Source organism: Chroicocephalus ridibundus, chromosome 6 (genome assembly GCF_963924245.1).
Source record: "Chroicocephalus ridibundus chromosome 6, bChrRid1.1, whole genome shotgun sequence".
Lineage (NCBI taxonomy): Eukaryota > Metazoa > Chordata > Aves > Charadriiformes > Laridae > Chroicocephalus > Chroicocephalus ridibundus.
Window position 1 is genome coordinate 61634635 of NC_086289.1, and position 24771 is coordinate 61659405.

Consider the following 24771-nt stretch of genomic DNA (forward strand, 5'->3'; position numbering starts at 1 on the left):
CATGGTTTGTCTCGAGGACATTTATTCCGAGGCCTACAGGAAAGCTGGGGAGGGGCTGTTTGCAAGGGCATGTAGCGACAGAACGAGGGGCAATGGTTTTAAAACAGAGCAGGGTAGGTTTAGATTAGACATTAGGAAGAAGTTCTTTACACTGAGGGAGGTGAGACACTGGAACAGGTTGCCCAGAGAGGTGGTGGAGGCCCCATCCCTGCAGACATTCAAGGCCAGGCTTGATGAGGCTCTGAGCAACCTGATCTAGTTAAAGATGTCCCCGCTGGCTGCAGGGGGGTTGGACTAGATGGCCTTTAGAGGTCCCTTCCAACCCAACACATTCTATGAGTCTATTTGGAGTGCACCATCCCTCCAGTTTGTGATACTGCACTCCGCAGCCAGATGAAGACCCGCTCAATGCGAGTGTTCTATTGTCCACCCCTTCTGTTCCTTCCCAACCTGTACATCTTTGCCACAAGTTAAAGCGTGAAGAAAGCATATGTCCCAGCTACGTGCTGCTGTCTTTGCTTGGTGGCAGTGAAAACTGATTGACCAGGCTTCAGGTAGGTCATCTAGCAACCTGAGTGCTGGCTGCAGTGTTGCGGAGCCAGGTTTTCTGTGCTAAACTGATGCTACCCCAGCGTCATCCCTGTGGTCCCGGGCACTGCTGGGCTGGGAGCGCCCTGCAGACACGGGGGCGGTCCTATTGCCCCGCGGCTGGTAGCAAAGGTACGGGCTGGTGGATTCACTGGAGGTGTTCAAGGCCAGGCCGGACGGGGCTTGGAGCAACCTGGTCTGGTGGGAGGTGGAACTAGGTGTTCTTTAAGGTCCCTCCCAACCTAAACCATTCCATGATGCTATGATTTGGAGGGGCTCACGTGGGACTTGTCGCTGGCGGCGTCTGAGTGACTTGCACTTGTATGTCGAACAACGTGACCAACACGCATCTCACAAGCTTCGTTCTCATCCTCTCCCCAAAGGGAGAAGCAGGTGCAGCAGGGGCTTGCTCTTGCTGTCTTCTCTCCCAGTTCAGACAGCTTACCTCTGTGCAGAGGGAGGCAGTGCGCGCCTGGCTCTCCTGGGGGGAGTGGGGACATTTGGGGGACACCGTGAGTGGAGAGGAGCTCGTTTCACGGTGCAGACAGGCGGAGAGGGTTGTTGGGCACTGCTTTGCCCTGGAGGGGCACAGCCCTTCCCGCACGCTTCCTCTGGTGAGGTCCTTGCAAATAATAACAATTACAATACAAAAGATAAACGAGTCAGAACAATCCAGCCGTCTTTGCTTCTGGATTCCCATGGTGGCAGAACCGCAGTGGGTGTCACGGGGTGGCGGGAGGGCCCCTCCAGCTCCCTTGCCACGGATCCGGGGCTCCGCCGTCCTTCCCTCTGCGCTTGGGCGCTGCTGCCCACAGCTCCCGGCACCACCGGCTCCCCCTTTCCTTATGGCAGCTGTCACTCTCGCCCCACACTGCTCGGGACATGCACTCGGCTCCCTGCTGAATTCTGCCTCAAAATAGGAAAGTGCCGTCCTTTATTTTTACAGCGTGCCACGAGGAGCTGGTCCTTTTTATCCCGCATGGGCTGGGGGAAGGAGGGCTGTCTGAGCGGCTGCGCCACCGGAATGCAGGTTGCCTCTTTCTGGGAATTCGGGTGTGCGCAAAGCCCAGCACTTCCATGTGGCCACAAATACGCATTATCCTGGAGGGAGAAGATGGTGGGGTTCAGCGAGAAAGGTGTCTGGAGGTGGTGGGCTGGCTGCCTGGCCGGGGCAGAAGGGGAGCATGACGGCGGGGGCTCTCTGCGCGTACATCCCGCCAGCCTGCATGAGTTTATGGCCACTCCGGGGAACGTGAGCTGGAGCAGAGGCTTCAGTCCGCTCTGGGAGCACGATGCAGTGAGTTAGAGGAAGGAGGCCTGTCACAAAATGCTGCTGCTTCTGGTTGCCACAGAGACCAGCATGGTTTCAGAGACTGAACTATCCTTGGCAGCAAAAAGTGCTAATTCAGCCTTTCCTCCCGCTTAGATCAAGGCTCCATTTGGCCTGAAAAGAGCTGTGACGGGCAATCCATCATCTTGCGGGCGCCCTGGGAGAGCAGGAGCCGAGCTGCAAAACCAGGCTGAGAAGAGAGTGCCTGGGGGCTGGGGGGGATGCTGTGCGGGGCAGGATGGCGGCTGCGGGGACAGCTGTCGGTCAGGGGGTGCCGGGGCGGCGGGCAGACGGGGAGGGCTTTGGGGGGAGTGAAGCAGGAGTGTGAAGGCGCCTTTGGAAAGAGGAGGAGCGGGGCAGGAATTCCAGCGGCAGGAGAGAGCGCTGATGGCAGGGCTTCCCTCCTGTAAACCCTGGCCGTCCTTTTTGCCCTCCAAGTGTTTCAGGGTCTGGGCGTGCACCGTGATGGGGCTGATGCCTTTTTCCAGGTGCCCTGGGGCAGGGGGGAGGCCAGCGTGGGGCAAAGCAAACCCCCCCAGGCCTCGTCCCTCATGATCCCAGCCCGCCCGTGGGTGCTGTGGGTGGCGGGCAGGAGGCCGCCCAAGCAGATGGAAGCCAGAGGAGGGATGAAGCTGCCGTGGGCTGGGCATGGGGGCTGAGTGCCCTGTGTGGGGGCGCAAGGGATGGACAGGCACCAGGACAGGGATTTCGGAGCAGAGGAAGGTGCCACAGGGAAGATGAACGGGCGAACATGGAAGCAGCTGGCTGAACTACTCCAGGTCTGTCCCAGTGTGGCACCGTGACTGCAGGACCCTTTCCTGTGACGGATTTGAGCTGCGTGCTCTTTCTCCTCAACGGTTTTCCCCGATTCCCAGCCTTCACAGTTGGCATCGAGACACAGAAGAGCCTGGGAGGACCAAGGCGCTGTTTGTATTAATTGGTGTAAATCAGAAGTTTTCCTGATTATGGTGAGCTTGCGCTGCTCTAGCAGAGCAGGCTCCTGTGAAGTTTTAGCCAGCGATTTGTTTCAACACCTCTGGCCTCACAAAAAATATAATCCGGTGTTTGCCCAGGCACCACTTCCGTGCTGAATGTGCTGTTTTCCAGTGTACGAGTATAATAGATCTTGATAAATGCAGGAGCACCTGGGCGACAGAAGAGGAGGGTGCACAGGCAGAGCTCTCAGAAACATCACACCTATTTGTTAGGAAAAACGGTCGGGCTGTGCCTTTAGGGATATGCAGGTGTTGTTAAAAACGCAAGGTACTTCTGATGGCAGGCCTGAGGGCACCCAAGGCTTCAAATGCGGCTCAGTGCTGAAAGCACTGTCCTAATTTCTGGCCTGAGATTTTACTCTTTGGGAAAATTAAAAAGAAATGTTGTTGCTGCCAGGACCCACCAAAGACATTTTTCTGTGTTCTGCTCAGCGTGGCATATGCTAGCGCTTCTCCTGTTTAATCTCTCAGGTTTTGCTGTATTTGCCTTTTAAACAAAAAAAGTTCACATATAATAAGAAACGGGGCAAACAAAATGGCAGGTAAATAAGCGTGTTCAAACTTGTGTTAAAACTTTGTGCATGTTGATTTTTACAGGCCGTAATTGCAATCCAAAACGAAATTAAAACATCCTGCCTGTTAGTCAGAGGCAGAATGTCTGAAGCGTGGCTGCGGAACAAGTTATTCCAAATTGGAGGCAAAGCTTTAATTCCTTATTAACTAACCACATTTCCTGTGCAAAATGTGGCTTTGCGTGCGGAAAACGGCGCAAGTCAAGCCTGCCGTTGGGGTGGTCGGGTCCTCCTTTTGATTGCCCGCCGCTGCTGTATCCCCACATGCGAGCAGTTCCCGGCGTCGCTCTTTTAAGTCAAGAACAAGCATCTGGTGGGGCTGGGAAACCTCTGCTCTGCCCCGTTCTGCCCCGGCTCCTTGGTGTTCTGCAGGTTTGACTGTTCACGCTGGTGCATACATAGAATTGCTCTGAAGCTTTGCCTCTGAAGACCTCTAAAACCTTATCCCGGTGTTTTGCCCTCTGCATGTATCCATATCCTGAGGTCAGTGGCCAGGGCTGTGCTAGAAACAGGTTTAGTCACAGTTAAAATTCAGCCGTCAAGCTCGGCATCATGCCCGATGCGTTCGCAGTCCTACCTGCGTCCCGAGCCTCAGCTTTCCAAATCTTCATCCAAGCGTTTTCTTACCTTGCGAGCTTGCATTTGTTTGAACCCAGTTCCGAGCCTTTGAATCCTGGGAGAGGTGCTAACGTCGAGATTTAGACATGTTTGTCTTGCAATTTCACAGAAAGATTCTTCCTGGGTACCACAAAATATAACATAGTCCAGGCGTTTTGTGCTCAGTAAAAGAGGGAATGCAAAAATTAATCGAGGAGAAGTCTTTGTTTCTAAAGTCTTCCTTTGCTTTGAAGCCAAGCCCACTGAATCAAGTGAGGGAGAGCTCTTCCACTTGGCTCCTGTGAACCTCTGAGGTTGCCATTTTTGCTGACGCTGGCTGGAACGCATGTGCGTATCCATTCCTGTTTGCACTGCAGGAGCTGTTCCGCACTGAGCCCGTGGTCTGATGGGCAGGGAGAGCCGGGCTGGCCTCCTCTGGGCAGCAGCCACGGGTTTTTCCTCTCTCTGTGACTTGGTTTTCCCTTCTGCAAGGAGCGCTGTTCCTGTGGTAGGAAATCCCAGACCATGACGGCCTCTGTGTTTTGTTTCAGGCATCGGAGGGTGTTCCCGTGAAGTACTTTGAGAACTTGGAGGAACTGATAGAATTTTACAAGAAGGAGAACATGGGTCTGGTATGGCACCTCAAATACGCAGTGCCGCGGGAGGAAGAGGAGGCGGCAGATGAACCAGAGGAGGATGTCGGTAAGAAACCCGTGACGTGACTCAGTGATGCAGACCCTTGACACTTACTCCGAACAGGGATACACAGTGCAGGCAGAGGGATTAGAGCATGTCCTGCAATAAAATGGAGCAGGGCACAGGGGGGGCCTGAGCTGGCAAGACCTCGAGTCAGTGAGTCGTCGTGGCGCTGGGGCAGTACTGTGTTTTAGCTCACCCGAGGGTGAGGCTCTCTGCAGAAGTGTATTACACCAGGTGCAGGGCTGACCAACCTGTTGTCCTTCATCTGGACTCAGGCTGGTTTGTGTCCAGCCGTCTCACACGTCTCCACGCCCCTTTCTCTGCCCTGCCTCTGTAGGGCCACTGCCTCGGCAGCAGAGACGTTCTCCACAGGACCTGGGGCCCGTCTCCCCGCAGTGCTGCCCACCTGCAGCTGCTGCGGGCCTGGGGGTCACCTGGGGCCCCCTGCTCTGCTCCGATCCAGGGGACATTCCTAGCAGGCATGACCAGAGGGCACAGATCCCGCAGTGGCAGACAGTCTGACTCGATGCGTAAGGGCAGATGTACGATGAAGGGGTGTGACTGGCGTCATCCCAACTATTCTATATGAAATGTCACTGCGGGTTTCTGACGCTCACTGGTCTTGGATCGCTCCTTGGATTTTTCCTGGATCATCCCTTGGATCTGTCATTGTTCTCCTGCATCCCAGGGGAAGGTCATGCCCACAGAGCCATCCTTCCTGTCCTTTCTGACGTCTGTGCGGAAACGATGAATGTGACAATAAAACTTGTCTAAAGGACACAGTCCTGCGATAGGCAGGCAGGCGTCTGCACTGAAGCCCATCAATGTGCCTGCGCACATTTACGCAACCCAATGGGTGTCTAATAGTAGCTGGAAGATTTTGGTATGCAATTCTCATGAAGAAACAGAACAAAATTTTGCAAAGCTGCCCAGGAAAGATGTTCCTGGTTTTTGGCCAGCTGCTCTGAGTCTCCAGCTCTCGGGGCGGGGGAGGGAACTACAGCAAAAATAATACACAGAGATGCGAGCAGCAGGGAATGAAGTTCTAGCCAAGACTAAGAGCCTTTAGATGAAAAGATATTAGCACCGGGGCTGGGCTGTTCATGGACAGAGTTTTAATTCTGTTCAGACACTTTGGTGCCATCGTGCTGGAGCCACGTAGGGGCTATAGATGCCTGCCCGTCTGACGCATGGAATCGCAGAGGTGGGAGGTGGGCCCCGCATGCCCTGCGGACACACCACCCCGTCCTCCTGCCATGGCTCTGTGAATCACAGCTTCTGCCTGGGCGCAATGGATTGGCTTGGGGTTTCTGTTTGTAAAGAAAACGCCACCATTAGGGAACAACCAAACGAAACCACACAACTCAACCGGCTACCGTATGGCAGGTATAACAAAGTGTTGGGGAATTGGTAAGAAAAGAAAGGCAGCCGTGGTTGGGATAAATGGAGATGGAGCTGCTCTTCTCCCAGAAGAGGTAGGTGTGCTGAGCAGTAGGATGACAGAGCAGGAAAACCCTCGATACCCCCAAGACAAGGGGGTGCTCAGCCCCTCTGTACTGGCTTATGGGGTCTGTTTTCCCCATCTGCGTTAGCTCACTTTAGCTGTTCACTTCTTCTGATGAGCAGCTTACGGCGCTCTTTCCATCAGGCCCCTCCATCCGCTCTGCCCCCGAGCAGACCTCCATGCCAATGGTAATGGTACAGATGGGGTGCAGCTGTGTTCTTTAGGCATTATATTCAAAGTAAGTAATTAACCTTCACAGCTGCTGTGCAGACAGGACAGTGAGACTGACTTGGATGAGGCTGCACTGCCTGCGCGTGAAGTGGGCGCTGGGCAGCTCAGCCGCTGGCCTCACACCACTGGCATCCCTGAGAACAGGCTGGGCTGGTATGGAGCCCCCGGGCTTCCCAGCTGTGAAATGGGAGACCTGCAGAAGGCACGGTGTCTGCAGTGACGGCCACTGTGGCGCAGACCCTGCCCTGCCCGCGGGTGAGGGGCAGGGGTCAAACTGCCGTGCTGGGGTGACTGTGCCTCTCCTTCTCTCCTTGCCAGACCTGGTGCCCACGCCTCCTATCCTGCCCCCGCGCAACATCCTCATGGCATTGCCAAGCAGCGAGACAAAGGACGTATCTTCTCTCCCTGAAAACTCCAGGGTGGCAGACGTCAATAAGCTGTCCCTTTCTGAGACACTACTCCAGCGGCTGCAGTACCAGGACACCAGCAGGTGAGGGTGGCAAGTCCCAGGGCTGCAGAACCAGCCTTCAGCCCAGCGCCGAGCTTTCTGGGGTGCTCTGGTTTGGAACGGCCGAGGACCTGCTTGATTCAGCGAAACTGCTCCTCAGTTATACTACCAAATGAAGAGCAGCATCAGATTTACAGCGTGTTGGCTACTCTTTGCAGTCCAGCTGTCATCTAGAAAAAAGTACTTTTCTGAAGTATTAAAATCGCCAGTAGACCTGAGGTATATTTTTTTAATATAAAGGACAGTAATACCTGGGAGAACTTGCTGTATTAGCCATGTGCCTTAACTACAGATGGCATCAGAAAGCACCAGCCAGTCCTCAAAAAGGATAAACTTGCGCATGGATTTCCAGGTATTCACACTTACGGATTGACTCCAGCTGTGGTTCTGACTCACGTTGTCCCACATGCTAGCCGCGTCAAACATGGATGTGCACTGAAGCCTTAGAGGAAGCCGTGTGACATTTAATGACCAGATCTGCAAAGTTTAAAAGTAAAATAAAAATAAAATCAGAAGGCGTGCCTGTCGGCAGGGCAGTGGGAGGCTGTGGTCGTGCCTGGCAGCACAAGTCCTCTTGGGGTGGCCCAGTTGCAGCTGTCTGACTGGGAGAAACCCAGTTTTGTTCAGTTTCCTGCAGCGTTTCATCTGCTAAGCAGCCCGCTGGGACTTTCAGCGTTGGTGAGGGCACAAGATGGCAGATCCACTCTGCCCGGTCCATCCTCCCTTGTGGTGCTGGTGTCCAGGCAGCACAGAGACAGGGAGGAGGGGAGCATCCCGTACAGCTCCGTGGTCTCAGCTCCCCTAGGACCTTCAAAGTGGGACTTGGTGAGGTGAAAGGAAGTCTCCACCTCGCCAGAGCCCCTGCGCTGCTGACTGTTACCAGTCTCATGGCAGCCTGGCTTTACCTGCCAAGGATAATCCTCCCACCCTGGCTTTGGCAAAGCATCACGGGGCTTCCTCTGCCATGGTAGCCCAGCAGTCACGAGGAGGGGATCTGGGGCGGAGAAGGAGGAAGAGGAGAAGGTGTCAGCAGCGTGGTGGGGGATCCATGGTCCAATTCTGAGAACTGCATATTTACACTGAATTCCAAGGCAAACTGCCCCCTTTCTCTCTGTGCTGGCAGCGGAAATTTCAGAAAGATAACAAAGCTGACATTTGGGAGCAGAGAGAAGAGCTGGGTTTAACGTCTCTGTTTCTTTCACAGTGTCTCCGACGAGCATCTTAAACTCATCCAGGATTACCTGCGAGTTCACATCACCAGTGACTTCGAGATGGTACAGACTGGCTCTAGCAATCTTCCTCAGCTGAAGAAACTGCTCACACTGCTTTGCAAAGGACTCTTCAGGTAACTAGCAGCCAGTTTTCAGGCATCACAGTGTCATGCTGCGACACTGGAGTCTAACGCAGCGCCTGTGTGCACGCGTTCAGAACCTGCATTTCTGGCACAGGAAATGGGCTTATCCTCAAAAACATTATATTTAGATCTCTTGACCTGTGATTCTGGTCCAAAGATGCGAAATCTAGATAAAAGACATAGCTCTGACAGTGAAGTTTCCCTGTAGGCGGTTTCAGTCAGCGAAGTATTACTTTTTATGCTCTGTTTAGAAAGAAACAAAACAAAAAATGCACTAACCGATTAACTGCATAATTTGGTAATGTATAAATGACACCCACAGAATTGTCAAGCACAAGTCGTTTATGGAAACAAGCACATATTGGTGCACAGCTATGTTTTAAACGCTGATATTCCTTCCCACTAATGCACTGTGAACCTGGAGCAGTTCCACTGATGTCAGTGAAGTCCAGCTCAAATGAGAAGAGAAACAAGCCTAGACTTAGCAAATTTTACCTTTCCTATTTATAGACCTTCCAGGATCCCAACTGGGAAAACTCCAGTATGGAGCTAAAACCTTGCAGAGCTCCCTGTTTCTCTGGTGGAAGGGTGCGATTTCCCCCGCCGCCACCTCTCGTTGCTTGTGAGCAAACAGGAGATTGGCCCGCACTTCTGCAGAGACCTTTGAGAACCCTATGGCAGGGGTGGCACCCACGTCCATGGTCTATGCGTGGCTTGTAATATCCTTCTTTCTAGTGTATTTAGAAGTGAGGCGGCTCTTAGAGCTCACCGAGGCAGGAGAAAGGGCTGAAATTAGGGGTGGATGCTGCTGATTTGCTTAGCTTTGGCTTAGGGAAGGAAGACGGGGAGCGAGTGAGGTGCTCAGCCGCGTGGGACCACAATTGTTGCTCTGAAGCGGTGGGCGCTGTGCGCATCCTGCCAGGCACAGGGGGAGGAATGTGCCGCCCTGCTCCTCCTGCCCGAAGCCAGCCGCTGGCCAGAGAGCCCCGGGCAGGGCTGAGGGTGGATGGGTGTGCAAAGAGCTGCCCGTCTCCTTCCGTGCCCCGCGGGAGGGTTTTGCTTCTCTACGCCCACAGAGGGGAGACCCAGGTGGCTGGCTAAGAATGAACAATGGAAACTAAAATCTAATGAAATCACAAGTGAGAGTTTTGTGTTACTAAAATATCTCCAGTAGTGCTGCTCTAATGGTGGCTGGCTTTTTCCATTTCCAACTTCTTATTTGATTTCACCTTATGGAATCATTGAATCACAGAAGGGTTTGGGTTAGAAGGGACCTTAGAGATCACCCAGTGCCACCCCCTGCCCTGGGCAGGGACACCTCCCACCAGACCAGGTTGCTCCAAGCCCTGTCCAACCTTGAACCCCTCCAGGGATGGGGCAGCCACAGCTTCTCTGGGCAACCTGGGCCAGGGGCTCACCACCCTCACAGCAAAGAATTGCTTCCTATCTGGGTTTCACAACCCTGGTCCTCATAAATGTACGTGGGATGGCAGGAAAGGAGATGCAACAGGCCCACGATCCTCTCAAGAGCCAGGATACCTTTTACGTTTCCAGATTTCCTTAAGTTTTTTTTTTTAGTGACTGGACTTTGCAGAGCACCTTCCTGGAACACAGCGGGGTGAGTTGTTCCGCTGGTGCAAGCCTGCTGAGCACCGGGGCACTGCTCCACCGCGAGCACAGCAAAGGGCAAGCTGCCTGCCCCCTGCCCCTCTAGAAGGCGTGCAGTGATGGAAATATATGTTCTCATGCAGTTCTTCCCCCCCTGCTCCCCGGCATTTTCTCCCCATACCTGCATTATTTCAGTTAGATGGAGCTCCCTGCTTGATTTTTTCGTGAAAGTCCAGAACTGTGGGCTGTTTTCAGTGTCAGGCAGCTCTCTCTGAGGAACCGCTCCCCTGCTATTTGGATCGTCCCCTGAATTTCTGCCATCCCACCAAACGATTTGCTCAGCTTCATCTGGCTAATAGTCACATACTTGGGCATCTCTTTTTCTGCAGTCTTAATCTCCGAGGCTGTCTGGGGTGTCAGCTCACTTCCCTTATCAGACTTCTGAACTCAGATTTAATCAGTGGCATCACCTAAATTTAGTTTTTATTTACCTCAGCTTTCTTCAGCTGCACAGGGATTCCAGCTGAATGTACAGGTAATTCCTAGGCTGCTTCTCAGTGGCCATGTCCTCTTTTTTCTTAATAACGTTCAGTTCCGTTATTTTCATGATATTTGAGAACAGGCCAAAAGAATAAAACAAACAAGAAGAAAAGTTAATTGGCACAGCTGGAGCTGGAGTTGAAGCTCCTTTGGATTTCCCGGCACTGCAGAGGATTAAGAGTGCGCAGACAGACCCTGGCCGTGGCTGGGCTCAGTTTGTGTGTTCGTGAGCCGCACTCATTTACTGACAGTTCGCTGAGGTTTTTGCGATGCCGTATTCCAGCTTCTTCCAACCTCCCAGAGCCCGGCTGTGCCATCTTTCAGGGTCTCTCTTGCGCACGCTGCTGTCGCGGTGAAAAATGAGCGTCCCGGTGCCCTTTGGCTGACATGCTTCTGTGTTCCGACCCCGGGCTGTGGGTGAGCGGTGGCTGCCAGCCTTAGCGAGGTGGAGGGGATGCCTGGGAGCTGCCCGGGAACGGTCTGTGCCTTTTGCAGTTCGTGAAGGGTTCGTTTCTGACCATGGAGCTCAAGCAGACCAGGAGCGCGGGGTTTGTAATCTCTTCTCTTCCCTCTCCTCACCTCTGGTCCTGGATTAATTCAGCAAGAAGGACCAGACCCCCAGTGTGCATTAGAGAGATTGAAAGCTGGTTTAAACTCTGCTGGAAGCTGCTACTAGCTTCTAGGGCTAGCTGTGGCCAAGGGGGTCAGGACAGAAGGCCAACCGCATCCTGGGCTGCATCAAAAGCAGCATGGCCAGCAGGGCGAGGGAAGGGATTCTGCCCCTCTGCTCCGCTCTGGTGAGACCCCACCTGCAGAACTGCGTCCAGCTCTGGAGTCCTCAGCACAGGAAGGACTTGGACTTGTTGGAGTGGGACCAGCAGAGGGCCATGAAGATGAGGGCTGGAGCCCCTCTGCTGTGAGGACAGGCTGAGAGAGCTGGGGGGGTTCAGCCTGGAGAAGAGAAGGCTCTGTGGAGACCTTCCAGCCCCTTCCAGTCCCTAAAGGGGCTCCAGGAGAGTTGGGGAGGGACTCTGGATCAGGGAAGGGAGGCATGGGACGAGGGGGAACGGTTTTAAACTGAAAGAGGGGAGATTTAGATTAGGTATCAGGAAGAAATTCTTTGCTGTGAGGGTGCTGGGACGCTGGCCCAGGTTGCCCAGAGCAGCTGTGGCTGCCCCATCCCTGGAAGGGTTCAAGGCCAGGTTGGACGGGGCTTGGAGCAACCTGGTCTGGTGGGAGATGTCCCTTCCCAGGGCAGGGGGTGGCACTGGGTGGGCTTTAAGGTCCCTTCCAACCCAAACCATTCTGTGATTCTATGATTCTATGACAGGCACAGCACATCATCTTATCACAGCCCGGGGGGCAATGGGGCAACCACTCGGGAAAGGCTGTTCACTCTGGCAGCTCATATACTAAAAATGAAACAAAAAAGAGATCTGTAAGGTTGACAAGTGCTTTTGTGAAGCACTTGGTGCTAAAAGAAATTGGCATACAGGAGTTTCCTTAGGCGGGGGAATCCTCTCGGGGCTGGAAAGCTGACTCAAGGAGAACTTGGTGCCAGTGCAGCAAAGAGCGGGGGCTACCCATGCAAGTGGGCTTTGTTCAGAGTTTCCTACCTCAGAGCTTTAGGGGAAAAACACTCGTAGTGGCCTATTTGGCCTGCTGCTCTCTGAAGTCACCATTTGGCCATCGATCACTGCATCTGCAGTGCTCCTGCTGATTCCCTTATGGGATAATTTGCACAAAGAGTTTTAAGGCAGTTCTTCAAGCGCTTGTGATGCCAGCACTTGTGCATTCGTGTGAGGACACACAGGCTTCTGGCACTTCAACGAAGATCACTACATATATTTCCTTTATACTATCAAGAGGAGAAAACAGTGAGTTGAAAGTGCAATTAAAACCACTGTGTGGTTTTGTTGAGTTTGAACATCTGCAGATGCTCTTGCCCCCTCCCCACAGGCATGCTGCACGTTACTGGAAAGAGAGGGCAGTTCTCCCATGAGAAATCATTTCTGAGCTGCTTCAAGCAGCCCCTTGCTCTGTGTTTTCGAGAGATGGCCTACACATCCTACACTCTTGGTCACAGTAAATATCCTTTCGCTCTTTTCAAACTGAACTTCACTCAAGCGCGCCTGCCACTGCCTGCAGCCTGCTGGGGCCCAACTCTGTGGCTACAGAAATTGATGGGAGTCTTGGGTTTGGGGCCGGAGCCATTTGCTGTGACGCTGGCCCCGGGTGATCCAGAGCTGATTGTGGTCCTGCAGGACTAAGTTTAGCAGGTCCAGATTCCCACAGGTGTCTTGTACTTCTGTGTGCCCCACGGCAAGTCGTTCAGAATGAAATTTCAAACACGCCTGCTTAATTTAGGCAATTAATCTTCCGTGGCTCAGCACCTGGACAAATATCTAATCTTCGGACAGGCGTACTTTCGCTTTGGAGCACTTTCCCCAACAAACAGGGAGTAAAATCCGGTCCATTCAGACTTAGGAAAGTGAGGGAAATCATTAATATCCACTGTTGATGAGGCACAATGCGAGCATCCCAGCACTGCTCCCCACCATCACCTTCCTTTTGACCTGCGCTCCCTGGCTGCTCTTTCCGTGATAAGCCTGCTCATTATGGGAGAACGGCTTCTGTGCCAAATTCGCACGACGGCATTTTGACAAATGAGCATCCTGTGGAATCTAATTGGGAAACACTGGAGGAATCTCATTGTAACCCACGAACGGTTCCCGTTCAAGAGATTAAAGGCTGGCTCTTCCACTCCCTCGCGGCGCCCGGCCCCTCTTGTCATGTGAGCTGAAAACTCTAAAAATTCATTTCCTTTCCACCCAGTGCCCTCAGCATCCTGCGTCAGGCTCGACAGCCGCGCACGGGCTGCGCAAAGCCAAGCTGCTCCTGCCGCTGGGGCATTCACCAGCACCAGACTCGTCTGGGCTTGGAGATCTTGGCGTGTGCTTTGATCTGTGAGTTGGCACAGTTGGGTTGATGCCGGTTTTACATGGTGTTGTCTGGTTCGGCTCAGCCTGGGACATCTTTCCAGGGAGATTTAAGACATTTACCACCTCCAAAGCAAGCCCCGGGGACAGTCGGTGCACCCGTGCTGCTGCCGTTGCAAGGCACGGCCCGCTGCCTGCACTGGCAGTGTCACTCGGGCAGCCGAGAAATGCTCCCGCCGCCCCCTCACCACGCCGGAGGGCAGCAAGCGGCAGAGGACGGGAGCATGACAGGTGGCAAGAACAGGCCCGGTGAGAACGCGTGCCCAGGGTCTGTTGCTGCCAGCTTTGTCCAAGTGCCGGCCTACCCAGGGACCCGACCGCAGCCTTACGCCTCCGCTGTGTCTCTGTCCCCAGTGAGGCCTCTAGGACGCTCCCATCCCTGGAGTCCATCCAGAAGGTGTTTGAGCAGCAGCTGCACCCCGGCATCCATCAGCGCTCACAAGTAAGTCGGCGGAAAGAGAGGAGCCGAGAGCGCAGGTGGTGTGGGCATGGCGGGAGGGTAGGGTGCTGGTCGCAGGGCAATGACCGGCGGGATTTGGGGGCTCGGTTACCACTTCTGCACTCTCTAGCCTCCTTCTGTCTGCAGCGCAGAGGGCACACAGAGTCACATCCCCACAGTTTCCCTCATCCCGTGGTCCCCTCTGCCTGCTCCCCCTTCCTGCGCCAGAAGAAAGCGTAGCAAACTGCCTGAGGGCTTCCGTCTCCCCGTCCTCCCTCGGCCTGCACCTCTCTCTTTCCATAAACTTCACTCTAAGGATGTCCCACTGCCAAATCCTTCCTTCCCCCAGCCCACTTAAGTCCCGTGACCTTCCTCTCCCTGCCTGGAGAACAAAAAGCCGGGGATTTCTGTAGGTTGAGCCCCAGCCCCGGTGATGGAAACCCATCCCCCAGCAGCCGGCTGACTCCCCTGCGTGCCCGCCTGCCCCTAACCTAGGGACAAGGTTTGCACATCTGTCCTCCCACCTTCTCATGCTTGTGCCCTCGTGCTGCCCATTTCGGATCAGCTCCCAGCTCTGCCTGTGAGGGGCTCCTGGGGCAAGACCGCCGCTCCAGGCCCTGCTCTGTGGGTTTGCTAATTACCCACCTCTCTCTCTCTCTCTTTTTTGTTTCTACACTGCGGTTGTCAGATGATTGGTGAAGCTAGTCCAGTCAATATCGTATTGAAACTCAATCAGCTGATCTCTTTGCTGTCTTCTATTGAAGAAAAGGTAGAGTTTTAAAGCTATTTTATATTATCTTCTTGTCATCCTTTGTCTCTAGTTATGCTTCTTGTTCATCATCAGTGCAGTCCTCCGCTACAGTAAGAGTTCTTTGCTCTGACTTCACTGCTCTCGATGTTGTGCAGAATCACTAAACACCATTTGGTACACATAAATTCTTTTACAGGTGAAAACACTGTTGATTGAAGGCCCTGATTCAACACATCGACGCTCCCTTATCCCCCCTGTCACTTTTGAGGTAAATACAATTCTTTAACAATGCTGACCACAGCACGGAAGGACAGTAATTTGTGTCGGTATCTCAGTTCCCGGGAACTTTGCTGTGCTGCCACATGGGTAACAGCTATTCCTGGATGCTGTTTAGCACCATGCAAATGCTTAAGAGATGCCTAGTGCAATTGGCACAGCGACGATACGTGTCCATGAATTCAGGCAAGTGTTGCATTTGTAACACACGTGACTGAAGTGTAGATCACTTATGAAAAATCTCTCCATTTTCCGATAGGTGAAAGCTGACTCGCTAGGCATTTTTTCCAAAATACATCTCAAGGTTGATGTGGAAACAGGAAAACTGATTATCAAGAGAGCCAAGGATGGCCCAGAAGACAAGTTTTATACCCACAAGAAAAGTAAGATGCCTGAGGTCACAAACGCTGGGATAGACTCTCGATCCCTTGGGTGATGGGGAGCGGTTCCCCTTGGGCCCGTGGAGGGGAAGGTTTGGCCCGGAGCGCAGATGGTTCTGCCACATCCCGGGTGTTGTGCAGGGCTCCGGCCAGCCTGGGCTGCCTGTCCCCAAAGCAGAAAGCGGGGAGCCATTCCTGGGGTCACCAGCTTTCACAGATTGTTCTAGACCCGGCCTCCTGGTCGAAATGAAGACAGCAGTAGCAGGACTGCAAGGGAGAAGGTTTTGATAGAAGATTCCCCGTAGAGCTGCTTGCAATAGACCCATTTTCTACTGAAAAGCAATGTCACTTGAAAAAACAAAAAACATTCTGCAGGAACATATTGACTTCTGTGATGATTTTTGATGATAAAAAGCCAAATACTCTTTTTCAGTGAATTTCCCCTTGATTTTTTTTTCTGGGTACGTGAATCAATATCTCTACCGATGAGCAATGCCAGTTTGGTCTGCGAAGGCCCGATTCGAGCAACTTCCCTTTTTTTCCGTTATGTTTCTGGACAGGCAGCTCACTGAGATTGAGCCAAACAGGGTAGGATTTATCACAGAGTGAACGATGCCCTTGGGTTCTCTCCTGCTAGAAAATCAACCTGTTGCTGGCAGTGATTGAAAAGATTAGCTTTCATATGTGGCTTTCTCCAGCTGGTGTTCGTAATTGCTTAGCTGCTATTTTAGATGGGGAGGAATCACCTTTACCCACCAAATGAGGTTTTACCTCCTCTTCCACAGATGGGGAAGGAATATTGTGTAGGCTGGCTGAGGGTACAGGGAGATTGCCTGCAGGAAGCCAAGGCTTCGCTTCAGGCTGCGTGGCTTGGTGTGGACAAGAGCTCCAGGCAGAATGAGTTTTGAGGGTCCCCTTCACCTATTCCTACAGGGAACGGGATTAAGCAACATTAAAATGTAGTTATGCAAGGGAAAAATGAGCCTCAGACATAAAAGACCGTTTAAGTCCCGAGCCTGAGGGCGGGGTCCTGTTAGTTTTGGTGGGATTCTAGTTTCGGTGAGTGCAGCTCACGATGCCCGGTCTCTGTTTAGTCTTGCAGCTTATCAAGTCCCAGAAAGTCCCTAACAAACTGGTCATTGTGCTGGAAACAGAAAAAGAAAAAACGCAGCGGAAGGAATATGTTTTTTCGGATTCCAAGGTACATACCCAATGTTTCCTTCCTGCCAGCCTGGAGCGGGTACCTGGGTGGGAGGAGTAAAAGGGGCATTCCTGGGCAGAAAGAGGAAATGGTGAAGGACGGTGGTTGGCTTTGCAAAAATGAAATTTCTCCTTTGTTCTGGAAATATCCAGAAAATGAACAAGTGTGCTGTGCAAAGGAGGCTGCTGGAGAGGGCAGCCATACCTAGGTGCTGTCACTGAGGCAGGAGAAGGGAGCGTCAGCGTCAGTGAGAAGAGGCAAGGAGTCCTGGGAGGGCACCTGCAAAAGGGCTCATGTAGACTAACAAGAGGGAAGTCCAGGCTTTCTTCTGACCAGCTCAGCACTTGTTACAGTAATGCACAAGCTAAGTGCCTAAGGAAGTATCAGAGGAAGGACAGCCTCTTCGAAGGTTTCAGGATAGTGGAGAGCTAATGTGCCCTTCAAGCATGCTGGGAGTTTCCTGGTTCAGCTAGTTTTTCAGGAGGTCGTGCTGGAAGAGTTAAGCATCTCATTAATTGTCTCCGCTCCTCCCGGTCTAGAAGAGAGAAGGGTTCTGCCAACTTCTGCAGCAGATGAAGAATAAACACTCGGAGCAGCCAGAGCCTGATATGATCACCATCTTCATTGGGACCTGGAATATGGGTATGGGCTCCCTTCTGACATGGGCGTTCCTTCAGACACTTGCCAAAATGTGTGCTCACCTGCCACGATGAGCTCCAGCCACTGCGTTTGCTCTGTAGCAGATCTGCACACCAGGGTTGTCTCCCCCTGGGACAGGGGAAGAGCTGATCGTTAGGCTTACTCTTGCATGTGGTTTGACACTTTTTCATGGTTCCAGTCAAAGGACCATAAAGTTGGCCCTGATGGGTACTTCTGGATTCCTCCAATGACAGGGAGTTGTGGCTGGCACAAAGCTGGTGCGGCGGTATCCTCTATCCTCCACCTTGGTAGAAAGGGCAGGAGCAATTAATAACTGCCCATCAGCTGCTTCTCAGCCTGACTAGGGACCATTTGTGTCCAGCCTGGGAAGAGAGCTGAGTATCTGCGATATGTAGAGAAGAGGACAGGGTGTAGTTGAGGACAGTGGGATTTAAATTATTTTTCCCATTTTGGGCGAAAAGCCTGGTTCAGCTGCTGTAAGCCAAGCTGCCTGTGCTCTGTCACGCTTCAGGGGTAAGGTAAAGGTGATGGCAGGCCAGGAGTGCGGCTCCCCACCTTCACACGTGGCCAGCCTTGGCGCTGGTAAGCTAACGAAACAGGGGAAGACGGTCAAAGCAGACTCAGTCCTTCATCAGCGAGTCAGGTGGGGTTGACATCTCTGTCATCTTGGAATAGCGTGCCCTGGCTGGTACAAAACTGATATGGGACAGAGTGAATGTGAAGCCCGTTATTTCTGTCCCCGTGGGTTGTCTGTGTCCTGGGTTTGGCAGAACGTACTCTGACTTCCTTTGGTGTTTGGTTTGTTAATAAAAGGTGCTGCACCTCCCCCAAAGAAGATCACCTCCTGGTTTCTCTCCAAGGGGCAGGGGAAGACCCGTGATGACACCGCTGACTACATTCCTCATGACATCTATGTGATTGGCACCCAGGAGGATCCCCAAGGGGAGAAGGAATGGCTGGAGACCCTGAGGCAATCCCTGCAGGAAATCACCAGTATCAGCTTCAAAGTGGTGAGGGGTTATTCCAGCTATTGCACATAACTCGGGCATGCGACGAGAGTACACGTCGTGCAGATAGAAGAGAGGAATAAGTGGCATTTTGCCTATACCTCCTCCCCTTCCCTCCCTTTATTGTCATTGCATTTGGATGAGGGAGAGCGAACTGAATCTGTCTGTGGACTCCACGAGATCCTCTCCTGGAGCTGGCCAGATGGGCATATCGCTGTGGACAGTGCCCACCCACTGCCAAAGCAGGGACCCTGCCGGGAAACTCCTCTCCTGGCAGCCCGGGAGCAAGGGGCAGATGCTGAGCACCCGAGTCAGGTGCCGGTGATGTTTTGCCCTTCATAAAGGAGGAGACTGTGAAACTTGCCGAGTCGGAGGTAGCCTAGATCTTGCCCAAGGCTACTGCACTTTCAAAACAGGATGTAACAGCATGCAGGTACATTCATAAAAGAAACTGAACCTCATTAAAACCAGGTTGCGACATTCCTGAGTTTTAATGATATCAAGAAACAAATCTAAGCATATCTGTAAGGCCACAGAAGAGCGGGACTTAGCGACTCTCATAGTGTGCAAGCAAGGCAATCCCATGATTACCTAGAGAATAGCTCTAGAAAATAGCTAGGTCCTTCCTCCCACCTTTGATTAAAATGACTGAAAGCAGATCCTGAGCACAGGAAGACAATTTGTGTAGGAGAAGTACTACAGAAGAAGTCAGGAAGGCCGCAGCTACAGCACAGCTCCGCAGGCACGTGCAGAAATACAACCTCTAACCTTCCCATCCCTGCAGATAGCAATCCACACCCTCTGGAACATCAGGATTGTGGTACTGGCCAAGCCAGAACACGAGAACCGCATCAGCCACATCTGCACGGACAACGTGAAGACCGGCATCGCAAACACGCTGGGTGAGGAACAGACCCGCTCTTGTCCACAGGGCCCAGATCTGCTCAGTCTGCGCCAACGCTCTCCTTCAAACAGAGCGGCTCTTTCTCCACAAGGCTCCTTTGACTACATTTATGTGACACTAGTGTTACTAAAGTTATATCCCACTCACACTGATTATATCTTACCCTCTAAGAGAGGAAATCTATTTGTGTGTATACTTAGCACGTATATACATATATTTATATCCCCAGAAAACACCTTTGACTGGCTATTGGATTGCTCTTTCTTGGGTTTCACAAGGAAATTGCACTTCTTTCCCTCCAACTGTTTTTTTTTTAGCATCCTTAGAAAATTTGTTACCGCGATCTGTGCTGTACGTACGAATTCTTTCTGTACTGATTAAGTTACCTTATTTCTCTTCGCCATCCTCCACTTCAGTTAAGATGTGCTAGGTGCTTTATTATCTTTGCTAGACTCAGCCTGGAGGTGGATTGATTTCTTGATGGTTTTGGCTTATCTTTTTCCAGGTAATAAAGGAGCAGTGGGGGTGTCATTCATGTTTAATGGAACCTCCTTTGGGTTCGTTAACAGCCATTTGACTTCAGGCAGTGAAAAGAAACACAGGTAAGATATATCCTCCCCTCTCAAAAATGGATGTTGACCCAGGGTGAAGTTCTCTGGGCCATGTTTGGTTGGAAGGATGGCCCACCAGACAGTCACAAGCACGTTTTCCTGACCATAAAAAAAGAAATCGTTAAACGTCTCCTGGGAAGGCAATATGTGTTAATGGTGCTGCTTGCTGTGTTGCCATTTAAATGAGGGCCTTCTGCTGTATGGCCGTACATGTGGGTGCACGTGAAATGGGCAGCAAAATGATTTCAGAGCCAAGTGTAAATGTCTCGCACAGAGCCCAGCACGGGAGGAGGAGAACAGTTCCCTGATCTACAGTGTTTTGGAGAGAAGTGGGAGCCTGCTGTCAGGAGCACCCAGAGGGAGGCGTGTAGCACAGAAATCTCTCCAGCGGTGGCGAATTCTCTAAACCCAGCTGTCAAATGAGTTTCCATGGTCCAGGCAGGTTCTGTGCAGCACAGGGCTGGAAGGCAAGGATCCCGACGTCGGCGGGAGATCTGTGCCCATGCTGGGAGGAGCTGGAGTGGTTTGAAGGACTGGTTTTTGAAAGCAAAGAGGACTTGAACTGAAGAGGTTGGCTTTGCCATCCTTCCCGGTCCAGGACCCAGAAAACAGATGGTGTGGGATTTCTGCACAGGGTCTCTGCCACTGATGGAGTTCGATGGAAGGGTTCCCCAGGGCCTGGAATAGCTGCCAAAATCTAGTTAGGTGTTTGCTGCTGAAACCTGAAGGCAACAATCACATGCTGGGTTTCTAGGACAGGCAGCTCAGAAAAGCACAGCCCCAGGAGGCAACAAAAGTGGCTTTAGGGCAGCTTTCCAGCCTTTCGAATCAGGTGGAAACAGTCTGACACCCAAGGTAGAGCAGCCTGGAGCTGCTGTGAATGCCACTGCCCCTTCCTCATGGGATGCCACCCCCCAGCCCCCCCGGTGCCCCAGGGCAGGCAGGCTCACCGGAGACACCCAGCACGTGTGCCTGTCTGCTGAGGCGCAGTGCAAGGCAAGGGGTGGCGAGTGCTCAGCTCCTGGTCTGCTCTTCTCCAGATGTTGAGCCAGATCGGCTCCTGCCTGGTAGAGCGGCACTCTCTGCCAGCCCCAGCGTTCCGAAATTGTGTGGCAATTTAGTATGTCAGGCAGATGTTTCTTGTCTTGACAGACGCAACCAGAACTACACGAACATCCTGCGCTTCCTGACACTGGGAGATAAGAAACTGAGTCCGTTTAACATCACTCATCGCTTTACTCATCTTTTCTGGCTGGGAGACTTGAACTACCGTGTGGAACAGCCCCCAACGGTGAGGGACTCTGCCTGAATCCCCGGAGAGATGAAACGCTGTGTTGCTATAGAAGCGCTATCTTTTTCTAATCTAGGGCGAGATGGCAGGAAGAGGGGAGGCAGAAGGGATCCCCAGGGCAGGAGTCTGGCCCCAGTTGAGGGAGAGGAAGGAAACCCCCTTTGCCCTCTCCAAGGATGACAGGACCAAGGGCATGCCAGGCACGCTGTCTGTCACGCTTTGCTGCTCCAGGCGGCATCGTTTTCCCCAAACCTCCTGACTCCCCTTCCCACTGCGAGCGAGTGTCTGTCCCTGAACAGCTCGATCCAGAGATTGCCTTTCTGCTCTATTTGGTTAGCTTTTAACGGCTCAGAACAGGCCTTCAGGAACAGGCAAGCCGTAATAAATACCAGATAGGTTTCAGCAGGCGGGAGACAACAGCAAGCCCGGTGCTGATGCGCATCTGGTTGTGTGTGTGTGCGCTGGTGTAGGGGATGTGTGGGCATTTTGATGCCTGTTTCGATAGACAAATGTTCAGCCACGCAGCAAAGGCTGGGGCCTTTCGGTGAAGGGAAAGGTGGGGAAGTGGCGGGGGTTACAGCTCTGGGAAGCAGTTCAGAAGCACTTGCCGGCTCACCAGGGAAGGGAGTATTTATAAGAAGGTTTTGCATCATCTGCAGCTCTGCTGTTTCCCTGTTGGCAGGAAGCAGAGAATATTATCCAGAAGATCAGGCAGCAGCAGTATCCGGAGCTGCTGGCTTTCGACCAGCTTCTCATAGAGAGAAAGGACCAAAAGGTGTTTCTGCAGTTCGGTAAGGTTCTGAATTTGTTGGCAGGTTCCTCTCCCATTTCCAGCAGCTTTCTCTGCCAGGATTGGTGTGGGGCGGGGTGTACAGAGCAGTGGCTGTCTCGCCCAGATGGGGGTTCTTAATGGGCCCGACTGTAAGAAAGCTATCTCTCTGTTTTAGAGGAAGAAGAGATCACTTTTGCTCCAACCTACCGGTTTGAAAGAGGCACCCGGGAGAAGTATGCTTACACCAAGCAAAAAGCTACAGGGGTAGGTGAAAACTGACATCCCTTCAGAAATACATGGCAGAGCAGGGAACTCCTACAGAAGAAAGTGACTTATACCCATCTCTGCATTTTCGGCTTTTGTACTGTTTTCAACAGAGTCAATACAAACAAACGGATTTGACACTAATATATGGTGCTTGGGCGGGTGAATTTCCTGTTCTTTTCTGAACTGGTCCTTTCCCTTCTTCTTGACATGAGCTCTCCTTTGGTTTGCAGATGAAGTACAATTTGCCATCCTGGTGTGATCGAGTGCTCTGGAAATCGTACCCCATGGTGCACGTCGTGTGTCAGTCCTATGGTGGGTAGATAACAGATTGTAGATAGCAAAGCAATCCGCCTGAAACGGAAATGATTCAGAGCAGAGTCTGCAGGATCTCCCTGCACTGCCAGGCACTCAGCATAGAGGGACCTGATGTTAAACCAGGCAGAACAGAGCCAAACCTCTCTGCCTGTAACCCTGCAAGGTTGGGAATTAATTCTGTTATTCTTTTATATGCAGAATAGCACTCAGCTGCAGCTGCCCAGCTTTAGGCCATGCTGTAGGATCACTTTATACCGGTTATCTCTTGGCAACAGCAACCACTTTTCCTGTGGGGTCACCACCAGGAGCTCCTCACTGGATGGTGCCGGCAGGGCAGACCCCGTGTACGCAGTCCAGTCCGCAGAGGCTGCAGCTGCAGACATCTCTCTTCTGTCAAATCCTATTCCAGAAGGACTGTGTGGGACCAAGAGCCTGTTCCCTTTCTTGCTGAGAAGCACCACAATAAGTGCAGTGCAGGGAAGGGAGGAAGCCCACAAGATGTGTTTAAAAAAAGACTCAGACACTGAGTTTCTGAAATTTCATCAACTGCACAGGACCAAGCATCTGAGTATAACGTTGATGGTTTCCTGTGCATGGGGTTGAGAAGGGGGCTGTAGAAGCCTCTTGGGGGATCGGATGGGCTGGTCTGATCACAGAGCCTATTATGATGAGGTGTGTCGTCAGATAAGCACCTCTACAAAGTCTGGCATCTGCCTTTATACGCCGTTCTTTTCAATGGACGGGGCTTGCTGGAACCCAGTGTGTGCTCAGGTCAAGTCAAGACCTCATTCATTCAGTGTTAGCCTTGGGCCATCAGTTGTTCTGCAGCGCTGAAATAGCACCAGCATATTCTTGTGTGATTTCCTGCCATATTAGGGCTTTAATTAGCTGCGCGTGTTGCAGAGGCAACCAGGAATCCTGCAAAGGCTTTTTGCGCTGGGGGAGTCTAACCCTGACAGTCACTTGCAAAACAATACGTTACAGTTGGGTCCGTTAACCAAATCTTTATGTATTTTGACACAAGCCTTACATTCCTATACACTAATATGAGATGATGTAGAAACACCTTTGACTAGAGACAGTTACCACAGCGACAGCAATGCTTTCTGGAAAATCACCAAGTAATATTTGCATGGCCGCGATGTTGCTGGGGCAGGGCAGAAACGCAGGGCAGTAACGACTCTCCCTTTCTCGTTGGCAGGCTGCACCACTGACATCATGACCAGTGACCACAGCCCTGTCTTTGCCACCTTTGAAGTGGGAGTCACCTCACAGTTTGTTTCAAAGAATGGTTAGTTGGGCTGGGTGCGAGCGCACTGCCTTCACCTTTGGATATAACAGGAAGTATATGTTGAAAGAAAGAGCCGATTCTTAAAGAGTCCACTCAAAAATGCCCTCTTGTTATCTCCTTTTGAAAATGCCATTATCTTCCCCTCCTCTTCCCTAGACTCCAAGTACACGGATTCCCAGGGGGAGATTGAGTTCCTGCACTGCTACGCTACTCTGAAGACCAAGTCCCAGACCAAGTTCTACATCGAGTTTCACTCTAGCTGCTTAGAAAGTATGGGTTTGCCCGTCTTTATCCTTTCTGTCCAAGTTTCCTGCTTGTTTGGATTAGTTCCCCTTCCTCTTGCTTTGATCTGCATAAACAGCTGTGTAGATCACTTGCTCCAGGGATGTCCTAGATTTGTTGTAGTTTACAAGACACCCCATACTGTCAGCAATGCAGTCTAAAACCCACAGCCCTTCAGCTGTAATCCTTGCTTCGATGTGTCGCCTTCCACCAGTTCTTCCATCTTGTTTGGCAATCTGGTCGTCTCTTTCTTGAAGAGTAACATGTGTCGTTCTCTCTTATCGCACAGAAAATCTCTTCTACTTGACAAACCCTCCGTTGATTACATTTCTAATCGTGCCTGCTGCAAGTGATCAGGTGCTTTCAAAATAAAGCACCGGAGTTATGCTAATAAAAATAACTTAATCACCCTGTGGTTTGAAAAGAGTAAGTGAGAGGACTGACTGAGAGTGAAAGGAAAGCTATCGAGTGGGTTCTGTAAAGGGGACGGTGTGCCCAGGGATGCTGCAGGTTTCAGTCCCTGCCCTGTGCTGCAGGGCCGAGCCTCAGCCGTTTATGTAACGGGAGCCAACGTGCCCTCGCTGTGGGTTTTTTTAAGTGCTTCCCCATCCCAGGACTGCTCCCGTAAGTGGGACAGCATGCCTTCGGTCTCTGCTTCATCACATTATCGCGTGTCAGAGCGCTGTGTCAAAGACAGTTCCATAAAAGATTATTTTTTGGCTGTATCAAAATTTGCATAAATTTCTATGGAAACAGTGTATTACGAATCTTAAATTAGAATTTCAAAAGTGTGCTATCT

At 52.0% G+C, this 24771-nt stretch overlaps 1 protein-coding gene across 3 annotated transcripts in view; it reads left to right on the top strand.

The window, feature by feature from the left end:
• INPP5D (inositol polyphosphate-5-phosphatase D) overlaps positions 1-24771 on the top strand; it is a 60431-nt gene that overhangs the window by 24083 nt on the left and 11577 nt on the right. For 2 of the 3 annotated variants that reach the window (XM_063339236.1, XM_063339237.1), the window contains exons 3-20: positions 4634-4784; positions 6835-7006; positions 8229-8369; positions 13880-13967; positions 14653-14733; positions 14912-14983; positions 15251-15374; positions 16466-16572; positions 17112-17214; positions 18046-18242; positions 19024-19141; positions 19649-19745; positions 20907-21045; positions 21728-21836; positions 21993-22081; positions 22315-22396; positions 23601-23690; positions 23847-23960. In XM_063339236.1, the coding sequence (XP_063195306.1) occupies positions 4634-4784; positions 6835-7006; positions 8229-8369; positions 13880-13967; positions 14653-14733; positions 14912-14983; positions 15251-15374; positions 16466-16572; positions 17112-17214; positions 18046-18242; positions 19024-19141; positions 19649-19745; positions 20907-21045; positions 21728-21836; positions 21993-22081; positions 22315-22396; positions 23601-23690; positions 23847-23960 (2074 nt within the window). The remainder of the gene's footprint in view (positions 1-4633; positions 4785-6834; positions 7007-8228; positions 8370-13879; positions 13968-14652; positions 14734-14911; positions 14984-15250; positions 15375-16465; positions 16573-17111; positions 17215-18045; positions 18243-19023; positions 19142-19648; positions 19746-20906; positions 21046-21727; positions 21837-21992; positions 22082-22314; positions 22397-23600; positions 23691-23846; positions 23961-24771) is intronic. The other variant, XM_063339238.1, reaches the window with a different exon arrangement.